A 22,169-nucleotide genomic window follows, 5' to 3' on the forward strand; every position below is an offset into this window, starting at 1 on the left:
ATCCTGCGTAGCTGTGTTCTTATTTCATGTTCACCCTGAGTAAATTATTTTTGTTTCATTGTGGATTTTCTTAACACATAATAAAGGATTAAACCAAAATGCAGTCTGTAGGTTCCTGTGTCTTTGCATTATCTAGAGCAGGTGTGGGCAATTCCAGGCCTCGAGGGCCGGTGTCCTGCAGGTTTTGAATCTCACCTTGGGTCAACACACCTGAATTAAAATGATTCGTTCGTTGCCAGGCCTCTGGAGAACTTCAGGACATGTTGAGGAGCTAATTTAGCCATTTAAATCAGCTGTGTTGGATCAAGGACACATCTGAAACCTGCAGGGACACCGGCCCTCGAGGCCTGGAGTTGCCCACCCCTGATCTAGAGTGTTGAAAGGAAATAGGAGCAGCGTTACATTTTAGCTCGTCAGCCTCACGGTGACACTAGAGAGCAGGTGAGGCACTGCCAGCTGCTTAAGTATTTATAGCACATATCAGACTGCAGCTTTTATTCTTGCGGACAATGTTTTTAAGATCCTGTATACTTTTGTGTACCAAAGGTGGTTTTCCAACACATTATTGGCTGGTTTTTGAAAGGCTAATATAACAGCAACAGCCTTAAATAATTTATCCATTGCACTGAAGAATTGTGACTAAATATTTAACATTATGTTATGAGATTATCCACACATACACATTAAGATTTTATATTTCTAATGTAACAGAATAAAATGAATGTGATGTTTGTGGTTGTCAAACAAACCCAATGTGTGTTAATAAGATGACCAAACGAGATAAATGATTATCCCATGTGTGAGTGTTGCTTCTGTCAGACTTGATCTGTGCCTTCTCGTTAAAATGGTGGAGGCTAGCGACATGGTGGTGGGGGGGTTACACCACAACAATGCAGAAAACAGGTTGATATTCCTGAGCATAGCATTTAAGTGTAGCTTTTTATAATATTGATGTCTACAATCAAAATAAAGGCTTTCATTAATAATAGTAGCAGTAATAATTAAAGTTCACTATATTACTTTATTATGATTATGCATTTGCTATCAATTTACTATGTACAGAAAACATGCTGGCATATTAGATGCCCGAACCACTTCATGTGGCGGATGAGTAGCTCCTCCCGGGTGGCTGAACTCACCTTATCTCTAAGTGAAAGGCCAGCCACCTACACTTTAGATTAATTTTAGAAATTGCACTTAATAAAACTGCAATCCAAAAGTATGGACACACTTAATATTTTAACCTTGATATTTTTTGAGTTTGGATGAATAATTGCTGCTTTGCACAAAACTTTTATTAGTAATTAGAAAATCTGTTGTAAACTTATAAAACAAAAAGACGAGTAGGACTTCCAGATATTCAACAGTGTCATATTACTTCATATTAATTCTAGCTATCCCTTATTTAGACCTATAAATATGTAACGGGAATTGGGAATAGCTTGAGAATTAATAGAAAATATACACTTAAGTAGTTGATGATATGTTACAATACAATCCAGAATTCACAACCATGTTTTACAGGTCTTTTGTCAGGTTGTGCGGATGCTACAGAACAGTTGGGATATGAAAACGTCATGGTGTAACCAAAAGCTGGGTTTTCTATCAGCAGAAAAAAAATTTTTATTAAGAAAATATTATTTTGCTACTAAAATATTTATTTAAAACAGAGGTTTGTTGTCACTACAGGATTTGTACAATTAAAAATACTACCATCAACTTTTTATTTATATGGCCTGTAAAGGAATGCCACCCAAAATGGTTAGACATATAGGAGATAACTCTGTACATTATTTTGTGTCATAACAAGTATACATTTTCCCAGAGCTGCTTCTGTAGAATTCCACTTTATTTATACAGAGTATATCTTCTTAAAAGTTTCAGGCCTATAGCACTTCTAATGACAGTTTTCACAATTTGATAAGCAGGTGCTCAGTTATTATAGCAATTTGTGAAATTTCAGTTTACGATGCTATTGAATATACTTCTGTTGATATTGGCTCAATATGATTTTAATATGAACATACATTTAATAAAATGTGTTTGTAACATTAACCCGACTTTAAAAATGTTATGTAATTGTTTATTTTGGGAGGACTACTCTTCTACGTCATACAACCGTCTATATTGTAGAAGTAACATACGGTCAGTGATATAAATAATAAGCCCGCAGGTTGCGAAGTCGATTAATAATGCCTTCAGGTCCAGACAGGTGAACCATCGACAGGGAGCACTCTTTACTCGATTAGACCGCACTCTCCGTACAAGTTTGTTTTAAAATGGCGGCAGAAGCATCGACACAGGTATGAAATCTTAACGATTCCGGAGAAACTTGAGAAATGCGCTTGCTTCTATGATTCACAAAAGAGCGGAGAAGCACTTCCTGTCCTGCTGTGATGCCGGGAAGGCTAAACCAACATGTCTCTCTCATTTTAAAAAGTGTTGGTTCCATTTGAGGAAGCGCTCGTGAAATTAGTGAGTTGGCGTCAGCGGCAAGTGCACTTGGCGAGCAAGTGCGGTTCAACACGGCGTTTGTGTGTTCACTGGCCGCATTCCGACTGAATTCCGGGGAATTTATTCGAAAACAAATGAGCTGACTTCAGTGCTGTTCGTTTGGGCGAAGCTCCGCTGAGGAGGCTGGGAGTTGATGGTGGTGCAGCACTAGTCACAGCATCATCATGGACCACTCCGGCCAGCGCCTACCTGTCACCCACCTGTAGCTTTAACCGGCAGCATGGCCAACACGGCCCACGACACACAGGACCGGAGGGAGAACCACTGTGGTACGTTACTGTCGAGCACGGTCTCAGTTCTGTGTATTTATCGCGGTTAGACAACATGACATGTTCACCGTGACCCTGACACTGAGTGTGCTGCCCTCCCTGGTGACGTATGTCACACCAAACTACATTAGAAAAACTTTTAATAAATCAAAACTATGTAATATCGCGAATTTACACAGATGTTTAACTATGACCAGTTGAATAACTCGTGTTTTATAGATACGGGCATGAATTCGGCATAGATTAATTACACATTAAACAGCACTTGCACTTTTTATTTCGTCACATATCTCAAATATCAAGCGTCACTGAGTGAGTTTGCAAATTGCTATGGCTAGTCTTCAGTTCTGCACATCATTTCAGAATAAATAAAACTTGAACTTTCATTCAATTTTGTAGAAAGTGATATTGGCATGGAATAAATATTTGTAACCACTCCCGAAAACTGGAATCCTCCATATACCTGACACAGATATTTGGAATAGGGTTATGCCATAACACGTGATGTGCTTTTAAACAAATACAGGTAAACTGAAAACTGGCTCCATTGCTTGTGAAAGTGTTGGCCCACTTTTCACAATTTCTGCTGTTAGTCAGGGATATAGTGGCGTAATATTGCATTTCCTTATGGTGTCCATAGAGTCATCATATCATGACTTGAAGAACCAGATTTGTCTGTGTGTGTGTGTGTGTGTGTGTGTGTGTGTATATTCAAATAGGCGGCTAAGTTGGGCAGACAATGAAGGCAATCTTGTTGTTTCTGTTTCATTACTTTTACAAGAAAAAAAAACTCTCTGGTGCGGCCGCATGCTTCACAGCTTTTACATTTCAGTGCTTAGCTGTTAAGACCTTTTAATATTTTCAGAATACATAGCAGTATTAATAATAATGACCGTAAAGTCATCATCATTAATTTTGACATTTGTTGGTGACCTCTCCTCTACTTGTATTTTGATTTCCACAGTGGCACAACCTGTTGCTGTGTTTTGGGACAAAGTCTGCCTGGCTCACATGACTACCTGCAAGTCAGGGTTTAGAGTTTGGGTAAAAATCTGGCTTCGTGTGTCAGTGCGTTGGAGAGCACTCAACTCTTTTAGGGTTTTGACTTTGAAAGGGTATTTATTTTTACTGATTAGGGCGTGGTTGGTTTAATCGTAACCTGTTTACTGTCTTAACATGCCTGTCGTTTATTTCTGTGTGATTAAATTTGAGTTATGTAGTAGGAACACTAAACCTAGCATGTGTGCTCTGAAGTTTATGAGAGTTTCCCTTGTTGCCAGAGTGCAGGAGATAACACCCCCCCTCCCCGCATCAGAATTGGTTTAATGAAAGGATTCCTGAAATTCTCTCCTGTCACTGCTAATGCAGCTTAGAGCTTAGACACACTAGCTTCTAAGCTGGGGTTGGAGCATGATGGAGCCCGGCAGAAAACATGTTCACATTACACTGCAGACTCCAGTTACAGTCGGGTTACTTTAGGATTAGTTTTCACCTAGTTAGGCTCACATGCTCGTGTATCCAATGTCAGTTAGAGGAAACCTTTAATCCTGTTGTATTAAAGCTACCAATATCAATGGGATGTACAGTCAAAAATAACTTTTCTGCAGTTTTTTCTGCCTAGCCCATTAATTCTAATAAAGCTGTGGTTATTTGATTGAGCAGGTGTTTATTGAAAGGTTGGATGCCCGTATTAAACATAGACAAAGTGCAAGTATACGCGTGTACAAGTAAGTCCTGTGGGCCAAAAGCTCAGACTGATCTAGACACTTCTAGGTTGTTCTTTTTCTTCTTACTCTTGGGCCTTGATGATGTCATTGAGAGGCGATATCATAGATGTGGTTATTTGAGCTGACGGTTCTGTAAGCACAGAAGCTTCACTCACATACTGTTCAAACTTTCTGTTTGTGAAGGAGAGAAGTGGGATCATTTTGGCTAAAGCCCACGAATAACAACACTGAGCTGTCGAATGACCCCTATATAGCCTCTTTAAACAAAATGCAAATTAAAACATTTCAGTTATGGTGCAGTCATACTAGGGAAAACTTTGGTGTGGGACCACGACATAACCAAAGGTATTCCAACTGTGTGCAGTGAACTTGAGATTTATTTTCCTAGTTGCTTTGAAGACAGTGCAGTCAGTTGCTGTTATTAAATGGATTTAATTGCATCAAGGCGCCAATAAAATGAAAATATGATGATGAGTTTCCTATCAGTTTACCATTGAATGGGTTTAAATTGGCATTTGTGTGCAATGCGTTTGATAAGATGGTGATTAGCTGTGACAAATCTTTGGAAACCAAAAATCTGTTGGTGTCTGTATATAGAGAAATTCACATTAAGGAAAAATGTGCATGAACTTGTATTCAGAGCGCAACCAGAACCTCAACAAGCTGAAAGAGAAATTAAGAAATTCCTCCACGAATAGGTTCTAGGTTCTTTATTATTTGTCACATGCATAGGTATGTAGATGCTGCAGGACGGTGATTTAACTGCAGAAAGTTAAAGCCATGTTCCACACAAGCTGTTTGGAGAAAGGCCGCTTCCCACCTTTGCAATCACATTTGGATCTCTGACCTCTTCAAGGTCAAATAAGGTCAAACTTTCATAAACTGTCTTATCTTTAACTGTTTAAAATTTTACTGCCTTCTGTTCATATTGGCAACATTTGAAACTGGTATATGGGGATACTAAATGTCACATTATAGTTTGCATCCAAATGCCATGTCACATTTCACCTCTGATCTCACTTTTATAATGCACTGCTTTTCTATCAATTTGACTCCATATTACATTATTCTTAGTGCTGTCAATAGAGTAAAAAAAACAACTAATTAATTGCACAATTTTCTGTAATTATTCGCGATTAATTGCAATTACTTGATCAACAGCCTGGTTGCAATTACATTTTTTCAACTTTATATTTAAGCTTGTAACTGACATTTATGCAATATAATGAAGTAAATGGAGAGTAAACACAAAGAATGTATGCTTAAACTGGTTCTCACCAGTGAAATACAACTTTTTAAAAAACCTACATACTAATAGGAATGTCTTTATCCTGTTTTCCTTCTCTCACCCCCTGAGCCTGGTTCTGCTCGAAGTTTCTTCCTGTTAAAAGGGAGTTTTCCTTCCCACTGTCGCCAAAGTGCTTGCTCATAGGGGGTCATATGATTGTTTGTTTGTTTGTTTGTTTGTTTGTTTGTTTGTTTGTTTGTTTTCTGTATTTGTTATTGTACGATCTACTGTGCAAGTACCTAGAGGTTATTTGGTGCTATATAAATAAAATTGAATTGAATTGAAAATTAATAGGTAATGTTTAATCCGATTCATCACAGGGTTACTATGGATTAATTTTGATTAATCACAATTAAATACCATTTATTTTTATTCTATATTAATCACATTTAATTTTGCACGAGCAAACAGATTCAAGAAAAAAGGGAAAATATGCGTACTTAACATGTTTATTTATCTTGAACATTCATCTCCAAAAAGTTGATTCTGTTCATCTGGACGTAGCGTTTTGTGGGAGAAACATTTCGTCACTCATCCAAGTGACTTCAGTCTCAGCTGACTGCAGGTTTCCCCAATTCTTAAACAGTACATTTGCATAATGACTGAAACCAGCTCACTGAAGGACGCAGCGTTTTCTCCCACAAAACGCTACGTCTAGATGAACAGAATCAACTTTTGGAGATTTATTTTCCTGGATGATTGAGAATGCACCAAGACCTTGAACATTCATGTTAACAAAAAACTCTGTAAACATTTATCCGCTCTCTTTCTGTTACTTTTGGGGAGGCTTCAAGTCCTTGAAACGAGGAACCAAAGCTATGTAAAGCGCATGTTCCCAAAGATATTAATAGGCCTGCAGTTTGTTGCAATCCACTTGGCAATTGTGCCAGTCGGTATTTGGGAGGTGGAGTTACCGAGTCCCCGATGCTCTGTGAGTGGTTTGTTGCAAGCTTGGTGACACGTTAGTCCTAGCAGCATCCACGACTAATGTATGCTTCACGTCGATGTGATATTTTAAGATGGAAGTGCTTCGGTGAAAAGAGAATTCCTTCTTGCACAATGTGCATAATACTATGTCGGTTGACTGTTCCGTCTTATTTTTTTTAATATTCAAACGTGCGTTTATCATCTTCTATATTGAGTTGTTTGGTTCAGCTGCCCGTCACTACCAGATCAACTGCACATTTGCACATGTGTGAAGGTAACTCTACTTGGACAAACTGCCCAAAATGCATTGACAGAAACATTTTGGAAATTTTGAATCATTCTGCACTCCAGATGCATTAATAGCGTTAAAAATTTTAATCGTGTTGACCGTGATGGCGGATTACTTTGCATTAACGCTTTAATTTTAACAGAACTAATTACTTTTAACCATAGTCTATTAAAAAACAAAGAAAGACCAGAGAATGAGCTGCCTTGCCAGAGGTTTGCACTCTCTGTGCTTCTTTATTTCAACAATGTAACAATGGAATTGTCACTTTTTTTTAACGTACTTTTTATGAAAGACTACAGCAAATTGGCTCAAACTAGTTATCAGGAGGTGAACAAATGTATTTATGTTGTTAAACTGAAATTTCTGTTTCTTACAGTTATGCCTGGAGGAACCATAGTGGAGAATGGCTCTGTGGTCAAAGACCCGACGGCCTCTCACCTAAATGATCACATCAGCAATCACTGCCATGAGGCCAGAGCGGCCACACACAGCAACGCCGTCCTGCCCATCTACAAGCCATCCTGCTCGCCCGCTACTGTCCGTTATAGCAGCCCACAGAAAAGTTACCCAGACCTGGAGCCAGACAACCACAGCCTGACTTCCCAGGACTCTGGTATCCCCACTCTGGAGATCAATCCTCCGGAGCCCTTCCTTCACAGTCACCAAAGGCAAAGCGACGGAGGCCTTATGCTGGAATCAAGTCACGACACCCCCGCCACATTACCTCTGGACAATGGTCCCTCTGATGGCACCACTGTACGAAAATCCTCCACCTTTCCCCGCAGTGGCTATGACAACATCCGCCTCTTTAGCCCCACCCTCAGATTATCCTCCACCATGGGAGCTGGTGTTGGGGGCGGAGCATTAAACCGTAGTGATGACATCTCTGTGTGCAGCGTGTCAAGCATGAGCACAGAACTGTCGGTCTCCAACGAAGACATCCTGGATTTCACAGTTACATCTGACTCCAGTGCGATTGTCACTTTGGAGACCGCCGACAGCAGCACTAACCACTTTTCAGAAGTGGTGTTGTCGTCTTCAGCGGGAACCTCCAGAGACTTATGGGCGGCAGAAGCCATGCAGAAAGAAGAGGATGGGAGGCAGAGAAAATTGGGACCACTAGCAAGTTTATTTGCAAGGTGAGTCCATGGTTCTGTACTTTGTATTTGTAACACCCCACCACACCCCCACAGACTATCTGTTCTTGTTTAATTATGAACAATTATCATATAAGAAATAAAAAAAACCTGTAAAGTCAGTACCTACATTTTGGAATATTCAATTAACAATCATTTGAAACAAATGATTTAAAATAATAATACAACTGAGAAAGTTTTTAGACTCACGTTATTATCTATTTGTCTTATATATGAAATATTTTTGAGCTGTGTTTTTATTGGATGCATTTTTATTTTTTCAAAGCCTACACTAGCTGTTTTTTGCATATAGATAATATATTTTGATGATACCTAACCTGTATAATCCACTTTCACTTTGATGTACTCTACAACCTTGACCAAATCTAGGTCAATTGAATTCATGTGAGGTAATCTCAGGGTAAACATCTAAAGTTAATTACTCATTCAGGCATGTATTTATTTCATTACCATATTTATTAATGTAAATTAACAACAAACAAGAACAAATGTGATTCCATAGTTTTAAGGGTGCGGGGAATTCAACTTGTTTAAACATCAAAACAAAAACTAAGCCTAGACATAAGTCACTTTACAAAAATCGGCAGCAGTGGTACACATCCCCACATTTTCTGTCTCTGTACCAAGATGGTACCTGTAGCACCAAATGACTCTGTCTCGCCCTAGCATCACCTGTCCCTCTCATCATCAAGTCATCATATTCTGTGCTATGATTTATTTTTGTTTGTGGTCTTGCCACATGTGCCACAAACCTCATCTTAGCTGGTACATGACTCCGTTTGCAATCAGCCCTTATTGTCAACACGTAAGCCGTGACACATTTATATTGCAGCATTTTGCATCTCACTACGACAGGAAGGAGTTGTTCCTACCAATCATTTAGACGATCCCAATAACAGCTACTTTCCACTGTGTTCTTGTTAATGATAAAGTACAAATTTATTACTAAATTACTAAAATATCAATATTTTAATGTGAGAATCGATTCTAGAACATAAATATCTGGTATCAGAGGAATCGGTGTATATATCATAATAATAATGGATTGCATTTATATAGCGCTTTTCAGGGCCGTCCACTATTCCACTATTCATTCACTCTCACATTAACACACTGGTGGAGGCAGCTACAGCTGTAGCCACAGGCTGCCACATCGCGCCATCGGCCCCTCTGGCCATCATCAGTAGGCAGTATGTGAAGTGTCTTGCCCAAGGACACAACAACCGAGACTGTCCGAGCCGGGCTCGAACCGGCAACCTTCTGGTTACAAGACGAACTGCCAACTCTTGAGCCACGATTGATATATGGTGTGATCCACACACCACTACTTGTAATTTAGAATCTTTTAGAGGAGTTGCAGGATTTAGGAGGGACATTTGTAGAGCTCTTCTTTGGATATTGGCTGCCTTTTGTTTTATGAAAAAGCAGCAGTTGTCCAAAGGAAAAACTTTAAAAGACCTCCAGACAGCCTGATGTCCAAGAACACTTAAAAAAAAAAAAAAAAAAAAAAATCTAAAGAGCCTGTCTCTTTGGATGTAAACTACAAATTAAGGGCTGTAAACTTTCTTCAAGATCTTTGCACCATGCTGGAGTATAATGAAACGTGGGCAGAAATATTGATCTATCACAAATGTTATGAGGCCATAATAGGGCAGAAATAGAAGAAAAACAAAAAGCAGCATTGTAGCCAGCCTTACTGAGATAATACTAGATTGTCAACTTCCTCTTTGACTTGCAGAATTTGTATGCTTAAGATTGCTTCACAAACGTGCATTAAGCAAAATATCCCTCTGACCCATTCCACCACTCTTGGAAATTGCAGCTCACCCAGAACATAAAAGATCATGACCCTGACCTCTGCTTATCCAAATCATGGCCAAGCATGAGTCGGATAGCAGCTTTAAAGCACAGCAGCGACCTAGCTACCACTTGCATGTTGTCTCTTGTGTTTAAGATACAGACTAGTATATGAACACCCCTGGTAAAGCCTGGTTTGCTTGTTATTCACACCTTTTGACACCAGCTCCCCAGCACATCGTGTTTCAATAGTACAAATGGACCAGTTAGACCAATTATTACTGATGCCATCCTTATAACATAGATCTAAAGTTCATTCATGTATGTGCTGAAGTTGTATTTGTTGGTAAAACAATAACAAAACCATGGTGAACAAAACAGATTTAATTTAAGCTCAGTGAGAATTTGTTGCTCTAATTTATGTTCACAGTAGTTTCTCAGCACTAAGCATTGCTCTTAGAGCCACACATGCAGAGTATGTCTAACAAGAAACTCCATATTCTACTGTAGGTGCAGTAAAAGCTTCACAAGTGCTAAAACGAACATAAAGAGAAAAGGGGCGAGAGCAGCTAACAAGGAAAGTGCTGTTTTTGGAGCTTCTGGCTCATGTTAACTCACTTGACTATAGTTTGCTGTTAATTACATGAATTACTGCAAACAGACTGTGAAATGCCTTCAAACGACTGACCCTTTGCCGTCAGCTTCCTCTGTGCTGTTTCATGTAGAAGTTATGAAGTTTCAGTGGTGGTTGCACGTTGCTGCTTTCAGATGGGGCCAGTGTCAAAAAGATGTGTTACATACAACTGGTCTGTTGACCACTGTTGTTTGTGCTGATGTTAGCGACTCCTGTTTGTACTCTTCATACTGTGTTTTTGGATCTTTGGGGTTTTCTTTTTTTCTTTCTTTAGGGGGGTGAGGGGGCCGTTTGCTTCAATATTCAACAAATGCACAGCATGACCCAAATGTGCAGTTGGAATTTTTAGAGGCCTGCAGCGGAGCATATTTGTGCTGATTCAAAGCACTCTGTCCCCTTATATACGACTATCAGATATGTGCATCCCTATGAGCTTCCCTATCCAGTATCTCAGATCCTGAGGAATTTTCTGTTTTCTGGCAGGGAAAGTCCTTAACAGCATAACTTGTCCTGAGAGAGTGTGCACTGCTTCTCTGTTTGTGAAGACGATACTGTCATGACATTGCATCTAATGGGCTACTTCCCATTTCTGAATGTGTGCAGCTAAAGGTGTGGTGTTCCTTCCTCTTCCTCCTCCTTGTGCATGTTACAGATAGAGATGAGGTTTTTGATGTCTCACTACAAGTTTCATCATCATACTCGGGTTCAACTTCTTATAAGCTGGCAACAGACATGCTAAAGTTACTTTCATTTGACTTTCAGGTTTTTGCACACGTTCTGAGGAACGCTTTTAGTCTACCAAGATTTCTTTTTGTATTTGATCAGGCTTTTATTTCAGATCAAGTGTGTTGTCATGGATAGCTTTGCATTTAGCACTACAGATGCTGCAGAGATTGTTGTGTGCATTGAGTTTTGAAAAAGTGTAATCTCAACTGAGACCGCTTTCAGCTTGAGGCTGCTGGTGCCATTGCCACGTGTGTCAGATCGCATGGTCTCATTCTTTCTTCCCAGATCTACTCTGCTACCGAAATGTAACATTTCATTGAATTAGTGTGTGAATCATTTCATATTTGGCATCTGGTGCAAGACTCTGCCAAATCAAACATGTGGAACTGCCCACTGTTGTAATAGAGCAGCTGAAAGTAGCCCTTTTCTTGTTTCTGTATTTGTGTAGGAGTTCACTTGGCAAATGAAAGCTGCCAAAAATGTGATGATTTGAGATGACCTTGGTTTAAATCCTCTTGTCATCGGTGCCTGGAGGTTTTACTTAAATGTAAGAAGAGATTCTCTGATCAGTGGAGCAGAGACTCTATTTTAATTTTCAGACGCTTTATTTCTTTTTGGAACTGAAGCCAAACCTGGAATTTCCGTATTCTGTTTGACTTGCAAGAAATGTACTATTCCTCTCTGCTGAATTCATCTTTCCTGATATACATTTCAGGAAAGATGCATTTGAGTCAAAACCACGAGTTTACATTTTGTTTTGGTTGTAGTTATCAGATGGGTAGGATGACGGGAATGAAATGATCCACTGCCTGCTCTGGTTTTCCTCAAATTGAATCCAAGTTCCAAACACACTCAGAATGTTTACTGACTGAATTAATCAGTTAATGAGGTAACGTCAAGTGTTAAATTGGCACTCCCTCAAACTCAACTCGTCATCCCTGTTTTTATTCATTCGTCACAAGTAAAAGTTACTCATTTACTGATTGCCCTTCAGATTCCTGCTTCTCACACTCATTCCTCCTGTTCCTTACATCCCATTTGTTTAGAAGTCAGCCTTGTGACTGAGGAGGTGGGGACACAGAGGAGAGAGCAGCTCCCTCCTTTCCACTCTGCCTGAACAAAGTGGCTGTGTAGGGCTTTTTCTACACTCTGTAGTAAAAGCCGTAAATGCAGTGGGACTTGCTGATCTATGAGTTTAACCACAGGGCTTTTGCTATTTTTCTGTTCCTCTTATCGTCTTTTGAAGCTTAGACTCCAGGCTCTTGTTTCTCTGTTGTGTAGTTGCATTAACAGAGCAGGATGGCAACTCCATCGCTCATGCTGTACACTGACAGGTAGGACAATGAACAGTATTTGGTGGCATACGTTTGTGTCTTGATTGACATGTCATGGCTACTGTTTCCTGTTGGATTTTTTTTTTTTTTTTTTTTTTTGTGCTTGGCAGCTTTGAGCAGGTCTTTGTCCTGGTTATTTGATGTTTTCTATGACTTGAGTCTGCTTTTCTACTTGAGATGGCTTGTGTTAATATTTTTGAGTCATGTGTAAATTCAGGTCTGTAACCATGCTGAGACACTTTATCACCTTATTTGCAGACATCAAGGCTGAAAACCAGATTTGTGAAATGCTAAAAATCTTAAAATCCTTTGGGGAAAAAATAATCTAGTGCTATGTCTTAGCTCACACTGACCATATATAAATAAGCCCTTCTGACAGTCAGTTCTTTGGTTCTTCCTAGCTGTTCCGTTTGAGTACTCGACCATAGCTGCACCAATTCAGATGTCACGTTGAAGCAACTTTGGCCCTGACTGAATGCAAATCATGTTCCTGCAGACACGAAAGCCAAAAACAAGCAAAAACAAAACACATGGCATCCACACGAGGTGTTGAGTAATCCATGAGTTGAAGTCAAAGTTTGCTTCTTAAAGGTGGCACCGTGTTGGCCTCTGCACTTTGATCTGTGTTGCGTTCTTTTATAGAGGCTTTCTGGGGTTACTCGTGTTCACTACTCCCTGCTGACAGTTTACTTTTTCTGGCATATCGCATATTTTCAGTATTGCTTTTGCGCTACAGATGTACAGATTCTTGTTTAAATAATTAGTTGGTTGAGCCAAAAAGTTGATTATTGACCAAGTAATGTTTTCCCAAGCTTTGAACCACATTTTAAGATTTATTAGTGGGTTTATTTTTTAGGTTGAGATGACAATAATATATTCTAGTAATCCCTGTGATGGTGGGCATGTTTACCAAGATTTCATAAAGGTTCTTTAATGTGCAGCTGTTACTGTTAAAATGGGAGTATGGTCTCTGCGACATGATTGCATCATCCACACTCAGATTTGGTATTCAAGTAAATTGCAAAGGGTCAAGAGATGCTTTCATTTTTATTTTAGGCCAGCCAAAGCTAGTGTGGATAGCAAGCTATCAGTTTGCTATCCACATTACCAAACTGATAACCGTGGACCAGGAATCAGTTCAATAACTTTCACAAACTATGAAATTCCTCTACTTTTTTTACACTTGTCATCTTTATTTGCTTGAAAAACAAGTCACTGAAACATTGTGGTTTGAGAAGTTTGAGTTTAGCCGTGTTTTCGTGAATCATCTAATCTACACTCGTGATGTTCCCTCCGGGTCTTCATCAGCTTTCGCAGGGCTCATCCACTGATGGCCTCACATCTAACTAGAATAAATTGTTACAAAACCACTGCTTGTGCTCATGTTTGTTTGTTTTTCAACTACAACCCTGCATTATGGTAAAACATCTCTACTTTCGATTTGTCTTTATTTCCAAAGGACATCGTTCCAAAGTTGTTGTTGTTTTTTTTATTCAGATGCAACTTTAAAAACCTGTGTCATGCAGCCATTTTCTTTTCTACAGAGAAAAGGCTTCCTGCTGACAACCCTTCCAAACAAGCCATACTTTAAAAGTCCATTCGCTTCCGCTTCTCCTTTTTACTTTAAAAGTCTTTTTCTGAATGTGCTCTCATGAACGTTTACAAATGTCAGCATGTTAAATGTTGAGTCTGAGATGCAGTTCTTGGGGTTTGTTGCATTTAGCAGGTTCTCTAAGCGTTCTCATTTTTGTGGTGAATTTGCTAGAATGTCCAATTTTGCCAAGATTGTTATTGTTGTTAATTTCTTTGGAAGCCATCAGGGTGTAATTGGGTTTTTTAAGCTGTGAATTTGTGTTTTTCACAGCTGTGCAGTGTTTTAAGATATTGTTCCACACCCTGCTTCTTGGTATTACTTCTCTAAGTCTTTGGAATTGCGATGGAGGAATGGATTGCCTTTATTGGGTTTGGAGAGCCCTGTTGCATGGGTCAGCTCGTCTGTCCTCTTCACCAAAGAGAAGTGTTAAATTCCAGAACTCTTAGTAGTTTTGTATGATTAGCACTTATAAATAATCCTTATTCATTTTAAGCCAGAAGAATTAAACAGGAGGTAGGTTCTCATAACCAGAGAGATCAGATTCTAACGACATGTTCAGATTAACATCATTCAGAACCAAAAGTAGAGAAAAGTAGTAAAGCTGGATTCAATATATCGTTAGCTTCATAGCATAAGTGCCTAAGTCATTTTTTGGTCAAATTGAGATTTTTGCCTAACTTTACTCCCCTACCACTGCTGCATCATCCTGTCCGTCTGCCTATGTCATCACAAAAAAATGACTTAGGCACTTATGCTATGAAGCTAACGATATGAGACTTTGCCATGTTTGCCAGTACTCGTCTTTCTAAAAGTAAATCTATGACAGGGAGTGAGCAATAATAATAATGGGATTCTTAAGTGTAGCATTCAGTACAGCCTGTGCAAAGTCTGTGAAGCAGTTTTCCTTGAATTGTTTTGAGTTCTCCAAGCTTCAAAAGAAATCTGTTAAATAGTCCTTGTCGTTCCCCTGGTCTTTGTGGCTAAATGACTCTTTCCTCCGTCACCCCATGCGTTCCTCAGTTATCCTCTCCATCTTTTGTTTCTTTGTAATCTGAAGGCTAACGTTTCCTTCCTCTGTTTGCTGTGGGTGGAGTTAGATTAACCTTAAATTGACCATTTCCTCTATATTTGAGTGTGAAATGGTGCTGTACAATTTACCGATGTCTTATGCGTTCAAGCACTTTGTCAAAATATTAAGAAAATAGCGATAGTATGGAAAATGGTGGGGGTTTTTTTTGTTTTGTTCACTGGTTTGTCTGTGCAATTGTGAAAATAGCAGAGAAGTTCAGCTTAAATGTCACTGTGCATTTACAGTTTGTAAAATATTAGGTGTTGGCTTTTAACGGCTTTCTTTTTTTCACCTTGGGAGTAACATTCCATTACTTTTATCTTTGTGTACTGTAGTTATCAGCAAGCAGAGCGGAAAATATGCAGGGTTGATGTGAAACGTGCAGCTACAACGAGGCAGGAATGAGGCGTTGGCATTAGAGGGTAAATAGAATGGCGACTCGCCCAGCTTATGCCTGACTGTGAACATACATGGATTTACTTGTTAAGATCAAGTTATTTTGTTTTCAGGTTGTCACTGGAAACTGAAATGTCACCATGGTAAATCATTAGCAAAATTGTTGTTAATCTTTGTTACGTTTCATAAGCAATTACAGCTGGTTGGCTGTAAAGCTTGGCTGTTTGAAATGTTGTCCAGAGTTGCAGTGTGATGGTATTGTCATCTTTCTGTCTTGCGTCACCTTCTGATTCCTAACAGTATTAATGGTCTACAAGAAATAATGTTTTTTTTCCTGATATTTGCTCCTCAGACTGCTCTGTAACTCATAAAACACATTGCTTTCTGAATACTGGAAAACCTGCAGGTTATACATAAATAATACTTCTTCCCTATTAATTCTCAGCTAATATTGCTGAATAAGTTGTTCAGGCCTCAGCATTTTAGGGCTCATAGCTCATGGATTTCGTTTCTGAATTTAAAATAGAGCTTTTTAATTGGCTTCTTAAGATAATTAAAAGCTCCTGAAGAGATCCGACTTGCATAGAACAAGGGAAGTTCAGCTGAGTTAGCTGCTCAGAGGTGGTGAGCTTTATTATAGTAGTTTGGTCTCTGTGCATGTTAGGTTTTTTTTTCTTCTTGTGGAATATAGGTCATATTTGCAACTTGGGCTGTTTTACTGTAACTAGAAAACTGAAATATTACCAAATCATAAAAAAGGAAAATTACAAACTAATTTTAGAGCAGCTGCAAGATTTGTTTAGTAATTGAACATTACTAGCAGCAAAGCATTGCTTGTTTTTGATATGATGCAGCTTCTTCTTGATTAGTATTAATTGCACTTTATAATAACTTTATAACTACTGTTATTAAGCAAGATAAGAGCCAATGTCATTTTGTTGTCCAGACGACAGGAACTGTAAGGTTTTACTGAGCACAGAACATCTTGAATGAAGCAATTTCCAAAGCAAAAACAGAAGCCCGTAGCACATGTGGTGACAGTCATTGAATGAGTCTGTCCTGTGTTTGGCAGCATGTTTCCTGTCATCACTACTCTCGAGACCAACCCACGGGGCACAGGTCAAGCTGTGCAGCACTTAAGAGGTCAGGGGTCACTGATTCAACTGAGACAACTTGTGCATTTAGACCTATTTGACCCTTCCCGGCTCTTTCCACATGTCTGTACAACTTGCTGAGAGCCAAAGCTTGAAAATGTCATATTTAGCTGACGTGTGAAAATCATTATAGAAGACCCCTTGATGAAATTCAGCCTTAAACAAACAGCAGTGTGTGGGCTCTTTGATGTTACAGCCTTCTATTGTGCCTGTTCTTGCCCTGCTTGATCAGAAGAGGCTTTTTAATTGACCAATTTAAATGTGTCTTTTCACAGCTTGCCTCTATTCGGGCTTTTAATTAAAGCCACCTCTAACAGCTCAGTGACATCAACGCAGTGATAAATGAATAAAAAATAAAACCGAATAGCTGGCTAAACGGCTTAGTGAATGTTGTGGAACAAAGGAAAGCTTTTCAACGGTTTAGCAGGTAGTATTTAAACCCCAGGTGGGCTGAAACCACTGCACTTTCAATGCAGTGCAGAGGAGACTGGACAATTCATTTCAAATGGGAATTCACAAACTTCATTGGATGAAGGTAGTATTCTTCAGTCAAAGCGGCAATAATGAGGGGAAATTTGGAACTCTGCAGTTAGGCACTGTGTGTCTCAGCACATGGCAAGCCTGCTCTGTAACTTTACATGATGTTGATGTGGTTTTTAAACACTTTAGTTTTGCAATAATACCACTTGCTGCTACGAAATTTCACAATCTGACTTGTTGCAACAGTGGCATCTTTTTTACTACCATACTCAAATTCAGTAAGCTCTTTAGATGACCCATTCTTTTACAAGTGCTTGAGTTTTATACACCTGTGGCAGTGGGACAAAAAACACCCAAATTCAACCATTTCCCAATGCTTTCTTCCATATTGTGCCTAAGTCGTGAATAGGCAGACTACAATCTGGATCTGAACCCAGACCTATTACTAGATTTTGATGCACCATTTCTATTTTACGTTAGTGCAAGATTTCTCACATTTATCTTATTGTCATTTTAGTATGGTCAGCCTTTTCCTTTGTCTACAATAGTCGATGTACAGTGGGGGAAATGTTCTCCTTCTGAGTTTGTAAGATCGGCCACATAAACAAGGGGGGAACTTGGAACGCTGCGAGGTCTCAATGTGTAGTGTGTTAAAAGTGGTGTTCTTGGTGACTGTGGTCCTATTTGCCTTTACGTCATTAACAAGTGTAGCTCTAGGCTGATCCACTTTTGTGATCATCCTCACCCTGTGAGGGAAGAACTCCTTCAACGATGACAGTTTCTTCTGAATAATTGCACGGACAGTTGTCATATTCTCACCAAGCTTCCTGCTGATGTTCTTGTAACTCATCCTTGTGTAGCCCAGCGTTGTGCAGATCTGCAGTTTTGTCACGTTCTTTAATCGATCTTTGGTCTTTCCTGTGGTCGTGGATAGGTTGGAATAAAAGCAAATTGATTCTGTGAAAAGGTGTACTTTATACACAACAAGTTAAGATCAGTAGTATCTGTAATTGATTGGCTATGTCCCATGATTATAGTCAATCTGTGGGGGAATCAAATTTTTATTTTACTCAGAGACATGAAAATCTATTTATTTATTACTTTCATGTAATATTTTCTTTCTGGATTTTTGGTTGACTTCTGTCTTTCTCCATTAAAATGAAATTACCATAAATGTAGATATAACTTCAAACTACTACTGATTCAAAAATTGGGCTACTTTATTATATATTGCATTAAATTATAATGCATTTGGAACTTTGATATTTTGGACCTTGGTTTGAGGAAATTTTCTCTAACTAGACCTTAAATTTTAATTGAATATCGCTCATATAAGGTAGGAGGTTAAATGGCTTGTGACCTATAACCCCTTGTTCTCTAAGTCAAATATACAATATGTGGCTTTACATCAGCTGTTCCCTCCAGTAGTAGAGACACACACACTAGTGTTTCACCTCACTGATTGCTTTAGTCAGGAGGCAGGTTGTCAACGCCTTCCTTCCTTTTTGTTGCTGTTATAATGAGCTAATTATCGTCCATTCTAATTCTGTGTCATTCTCCTCTCTCAGGAGCCTGTTTGCCAGGAGAGTGAAGGAAAATCAGCCTGTGGAGCAGAAGGATCCTGGGTGGAAGCTGTTTGGGAAAGTCCCACTTCGGGAAAGCCCCCTCAAAGACCCTAAGAAAATACAAAAGGTAGAATCTGTAATCAGACCAGGGGTTCAACAGAACTTAAGGGGCTTTATTTTGTGTGTGGCTTGTGGCACGAGCATACCTATTGAATTACCAGAAAGGATGGAGACATGGGCAGTAGTTGCGTCTGCGTCAGACGAACAGCAGTCCAAGCAGTGATGTGCAGATCTCCATTTCCCCACCATACTTTCCATTCTCCAATTCATTTCTTCACCTCCCTGGTAGGACATGCCTAAAACTCCAAAACAAGGAGGCATCCTGACGACATTCTAGAAAAGATTCCTGAACCAGGCTTCTTTCAGTGTACTAGCTAGGCTTAATCTCATGTGGCATGATGCATAGTTTGTGTTTGTAGTGTTGCGCATCAATTTTGATGCCGGTCGGCTGCTTATGCACCTCTCGATTTTTGTAACTTGGCACGGTGCGCTGCTAGAGCTGGGTTGAAGACACAGCTGTATTGGTTTTTACTGCCATTTTAATGATATTGTAGCACATGATCAGAGATGCACAGATGCAGAAAACTTGACAATTTGTGGAAAAAACTTTTCAAAAAACCTTTGACAACATCTTGGCTTCCAGTTTTGGCTTCTTTTCCTCCTATATCAACGCTTATGTGTATGTATTGTCTAAGTGGCCATATCTATAGTTCAGGAGAATACTGCAGCAGCCTCCTGTAACAGCAGGTATAAAACAAATGTCTATGAAACACAGTTGCCATGCTGAGCGAAGCGACCGACTGTTGCAGCAGGTATATTGTAGCTTTCAGCCATCTGCTATCCTATTGTTTCAGTCCCTGCCTACAGCCTGTGGCCATAGGCGAGGGTAAGAACATAGACCGACCAATGAATTTACAGCTCTGTTGTACACTCAGCTCTTATTTTCAAAGCACACCCACCAGTACAGTGTCTGCACCACTGCAGATGAACCTCTGCCTTCCCTGGTATGTGCCTTTAACTCTTTTCCAGATGAGAACTGTTCTCTCAGACTTGCGATGTGCCAAATTTCATTCCTGTTGCTCAGCTGGGAACCGCCCCAGTGTGAGGTGGAGGTCACTGCTCGTTTGAGAGAAAACTAATCAGAAAAGGAACAGTTTCTCCTTTACATGAAGTTTCACTGTCCTGTTTATAAACCAAGGAGAGTTTTGTCTGTTTGTAGCCCATTTGTTCAGCTCTGTGTGTGCTTTGCTTGGTTGACACACAGAACATGGCCTTGCGTACTTCAGTAGAACAAAGGATTTTTCTTCCCAGAGCAGCTGATCTTCTGTTTGTGGTGACTATGCAGAAAAATAGAAACCATCAAATAAAATTATGAAGACTCCAACAGGAAAATAACCATGAAAAGTATAATTACGTTTTTAGTCTGGAGTTTGATAAAGCTGATAAGGTATCAACATCCTACTCCAGTCAGTCACTGTCCTTGAAAACCAGCCTTCCGCATGTGTGCTATGAATGGGGTTGATCTGGCCTTGGCATAGACCATCAGGAGCGGTTTATGTGACTGCAGAAGGTGCTGCCATCACAGCCCCAGTCAAACTGTACAGCCAGCTGTCTGATGCACAAACCACTGGTATTATATTCATAAGTTAACTGATGCTAATACAAGTAGGCATTTGCTCCATGATCCAGGGTCCAGCTCTGACCCAAAATGTGATCAGTTCAATTCAGAAAGTGCAGTTTTGAATTGGTGTTTCTGCAGAGTGTGCATCTGTTGTTCAAAGGTCAGACAGATAGCTTGGATTCAGTTTTAAGCAGAGCCTTAATGTTGTACCATGAGGTAAAGTACAGTAACATCATAACTACTTCTTAAGACTGATAAAGAAGCCTTCGTCAGTAGTTGGTTCATAATGGCTCTCATCATAAGCAAGTTCAAAATACTCAGATCATGCATACAATCTGCTGTATTCTCGAACAATAGGAGTACTGAGCTGAAAAATGACATGCAGGTTCAGCTGCTATATTTAAAAAAAATACCACTTGCAGAAATTGAAGCGGCCCCTCTGTTTGGCTTCAGCAGCTCTTAGAAGTGTAGTAGATGGCCCAGCAAATGTTTGACTTGAGCTATTTATTCGTTTATTCAAAGCAGGGAGCATGCACGGTCATGGTTTGGGTTTTACATGACAAGGAGAATTTTATTTGCATGGTCACTATAGCAGGAGCATGTTATTGCAATACAGTGGACTTCAGGAAGACAGCTGAAGTAGTTGATAATATACTCCTTTGGGGATGTAAGTATGCTACACGTATTATCCCTGACAGACAGTGATGTTTGGTCGCTATCAGACATTCCAAGCTGCAGTTGCTCACCTCAAAGATGAAAACGATCTGTATATTTTAACTTCATATGGTCAGTGGTTATTTTTTCCATCTTTTCTTGAAGTTGCTCAATCTCATTGACTTTCTGTGGCTGCTGGTAGTTGCTTCCTTTATGGACACCCATTTGCTTTGAGCTACAGCTTTTCGGTTATAATGAATCATCAATTCTTTTTATGGCTGCCTAAAATATTTTTTGTCTTTTGATGTAAAATGGCAAAAATAGAAGAAACAGTTGCATGTATATAAGTAGAACCTGCTAAAATATTATATATACTTATTTTTCTGTTTCTCTCTATGTGACTGGGTTTAGTGGAGAGCAAGCATAACGTGTTTGTTATGCAGTATTCAAAATGTCAAGGTCTTTGACAACACTGGCAGATAACCAGCTGGTGCCTGAATACTTATTATTTTTTCCCACTTCCACAGAAAAGTGCCCAAGGCTCAATAAAAGCAGAGGGTCGCTCTGTGCTGATAAAATAAACTAAAGAACCAGATGCTAACATGTAATTAGAGCCATCAGAAACCTGTTATTGTGTTTCCATTTGCCCCGTTTCTGATACAAAGGAAAAAGCACTCTTACAGTGATCTTTGTGCATGGGAAGCCCAGTTAAAGGTTCTGTTAATGTGTAACCTTTTAACAAGTTGGCTTTAAATTGCATGTTGATATACAAGTGCTCATGTACACACACAAGTCTGTCTGTGGCTGTAACTCTATATTGGACCTGAGGAATCAGTTAACAAGGCTCGGATTTCAAGGCTTTGTTAAGCCAGTGCTGCTGCTGTTTCAAGGAGGGGTTACTGGACTCTGTGTGG

The 22,169-nt window shown here is 39.5% G+C and overlaps 1 protein-coding gene across 1 annotated transcript in view; it reads left to right on the forward strand.

Annotated features, from left to right (window-relative positions):
• The first annotated feature begins 2,188 nt into the window (after nucleotides 1-2,188).
• Nucleotides 2,189-22,169, forward strand: part of tbc1d14 (TBC1 domain family, member 14) — a 38,975-nt gene continuing 18,994 nt past the window's right edge. Inside the window, exons 1-3 of the mRNA XM_005741874.2 lie at nucleotides 2,189-2,783; nucleotides 7,391-8,153; nucleotides 18,924-19,047. Of these exons, the coding sequence (XP_005741931.2) occupies nucleotides 2,735-2,783; nucleotides 7,391-8,153; nucleotides 18,924-19,047 (936 nt within the window). The 5' untranslated portion in view covers nucleotides 2,189-2,734. The remainder of the gene's footprint in view (nucleotides 2,784-7,390; nucleotides 8,154-18,923; nucleotides 19,048-22,169) is intronic.

The sequence above is a fragment of the Pundamilia nyererei genome, unplaced genomic scaffold, assembly GCF_000239375.1.
Source record: "Pundamilia nyererei isolate P.nyererei 1_Seehausen unplaced genomic scaffold, PunNye1.0 scaffold00114, whole genome shotgun sequence".
NCBI classification, from domain to species: domain Eukaryota; kingdom Metazoa; phylum Chordata; class Actinopteri; order Cichliformes; family Cichlidae; genus Pundamilia; species Pundamilia nyererei.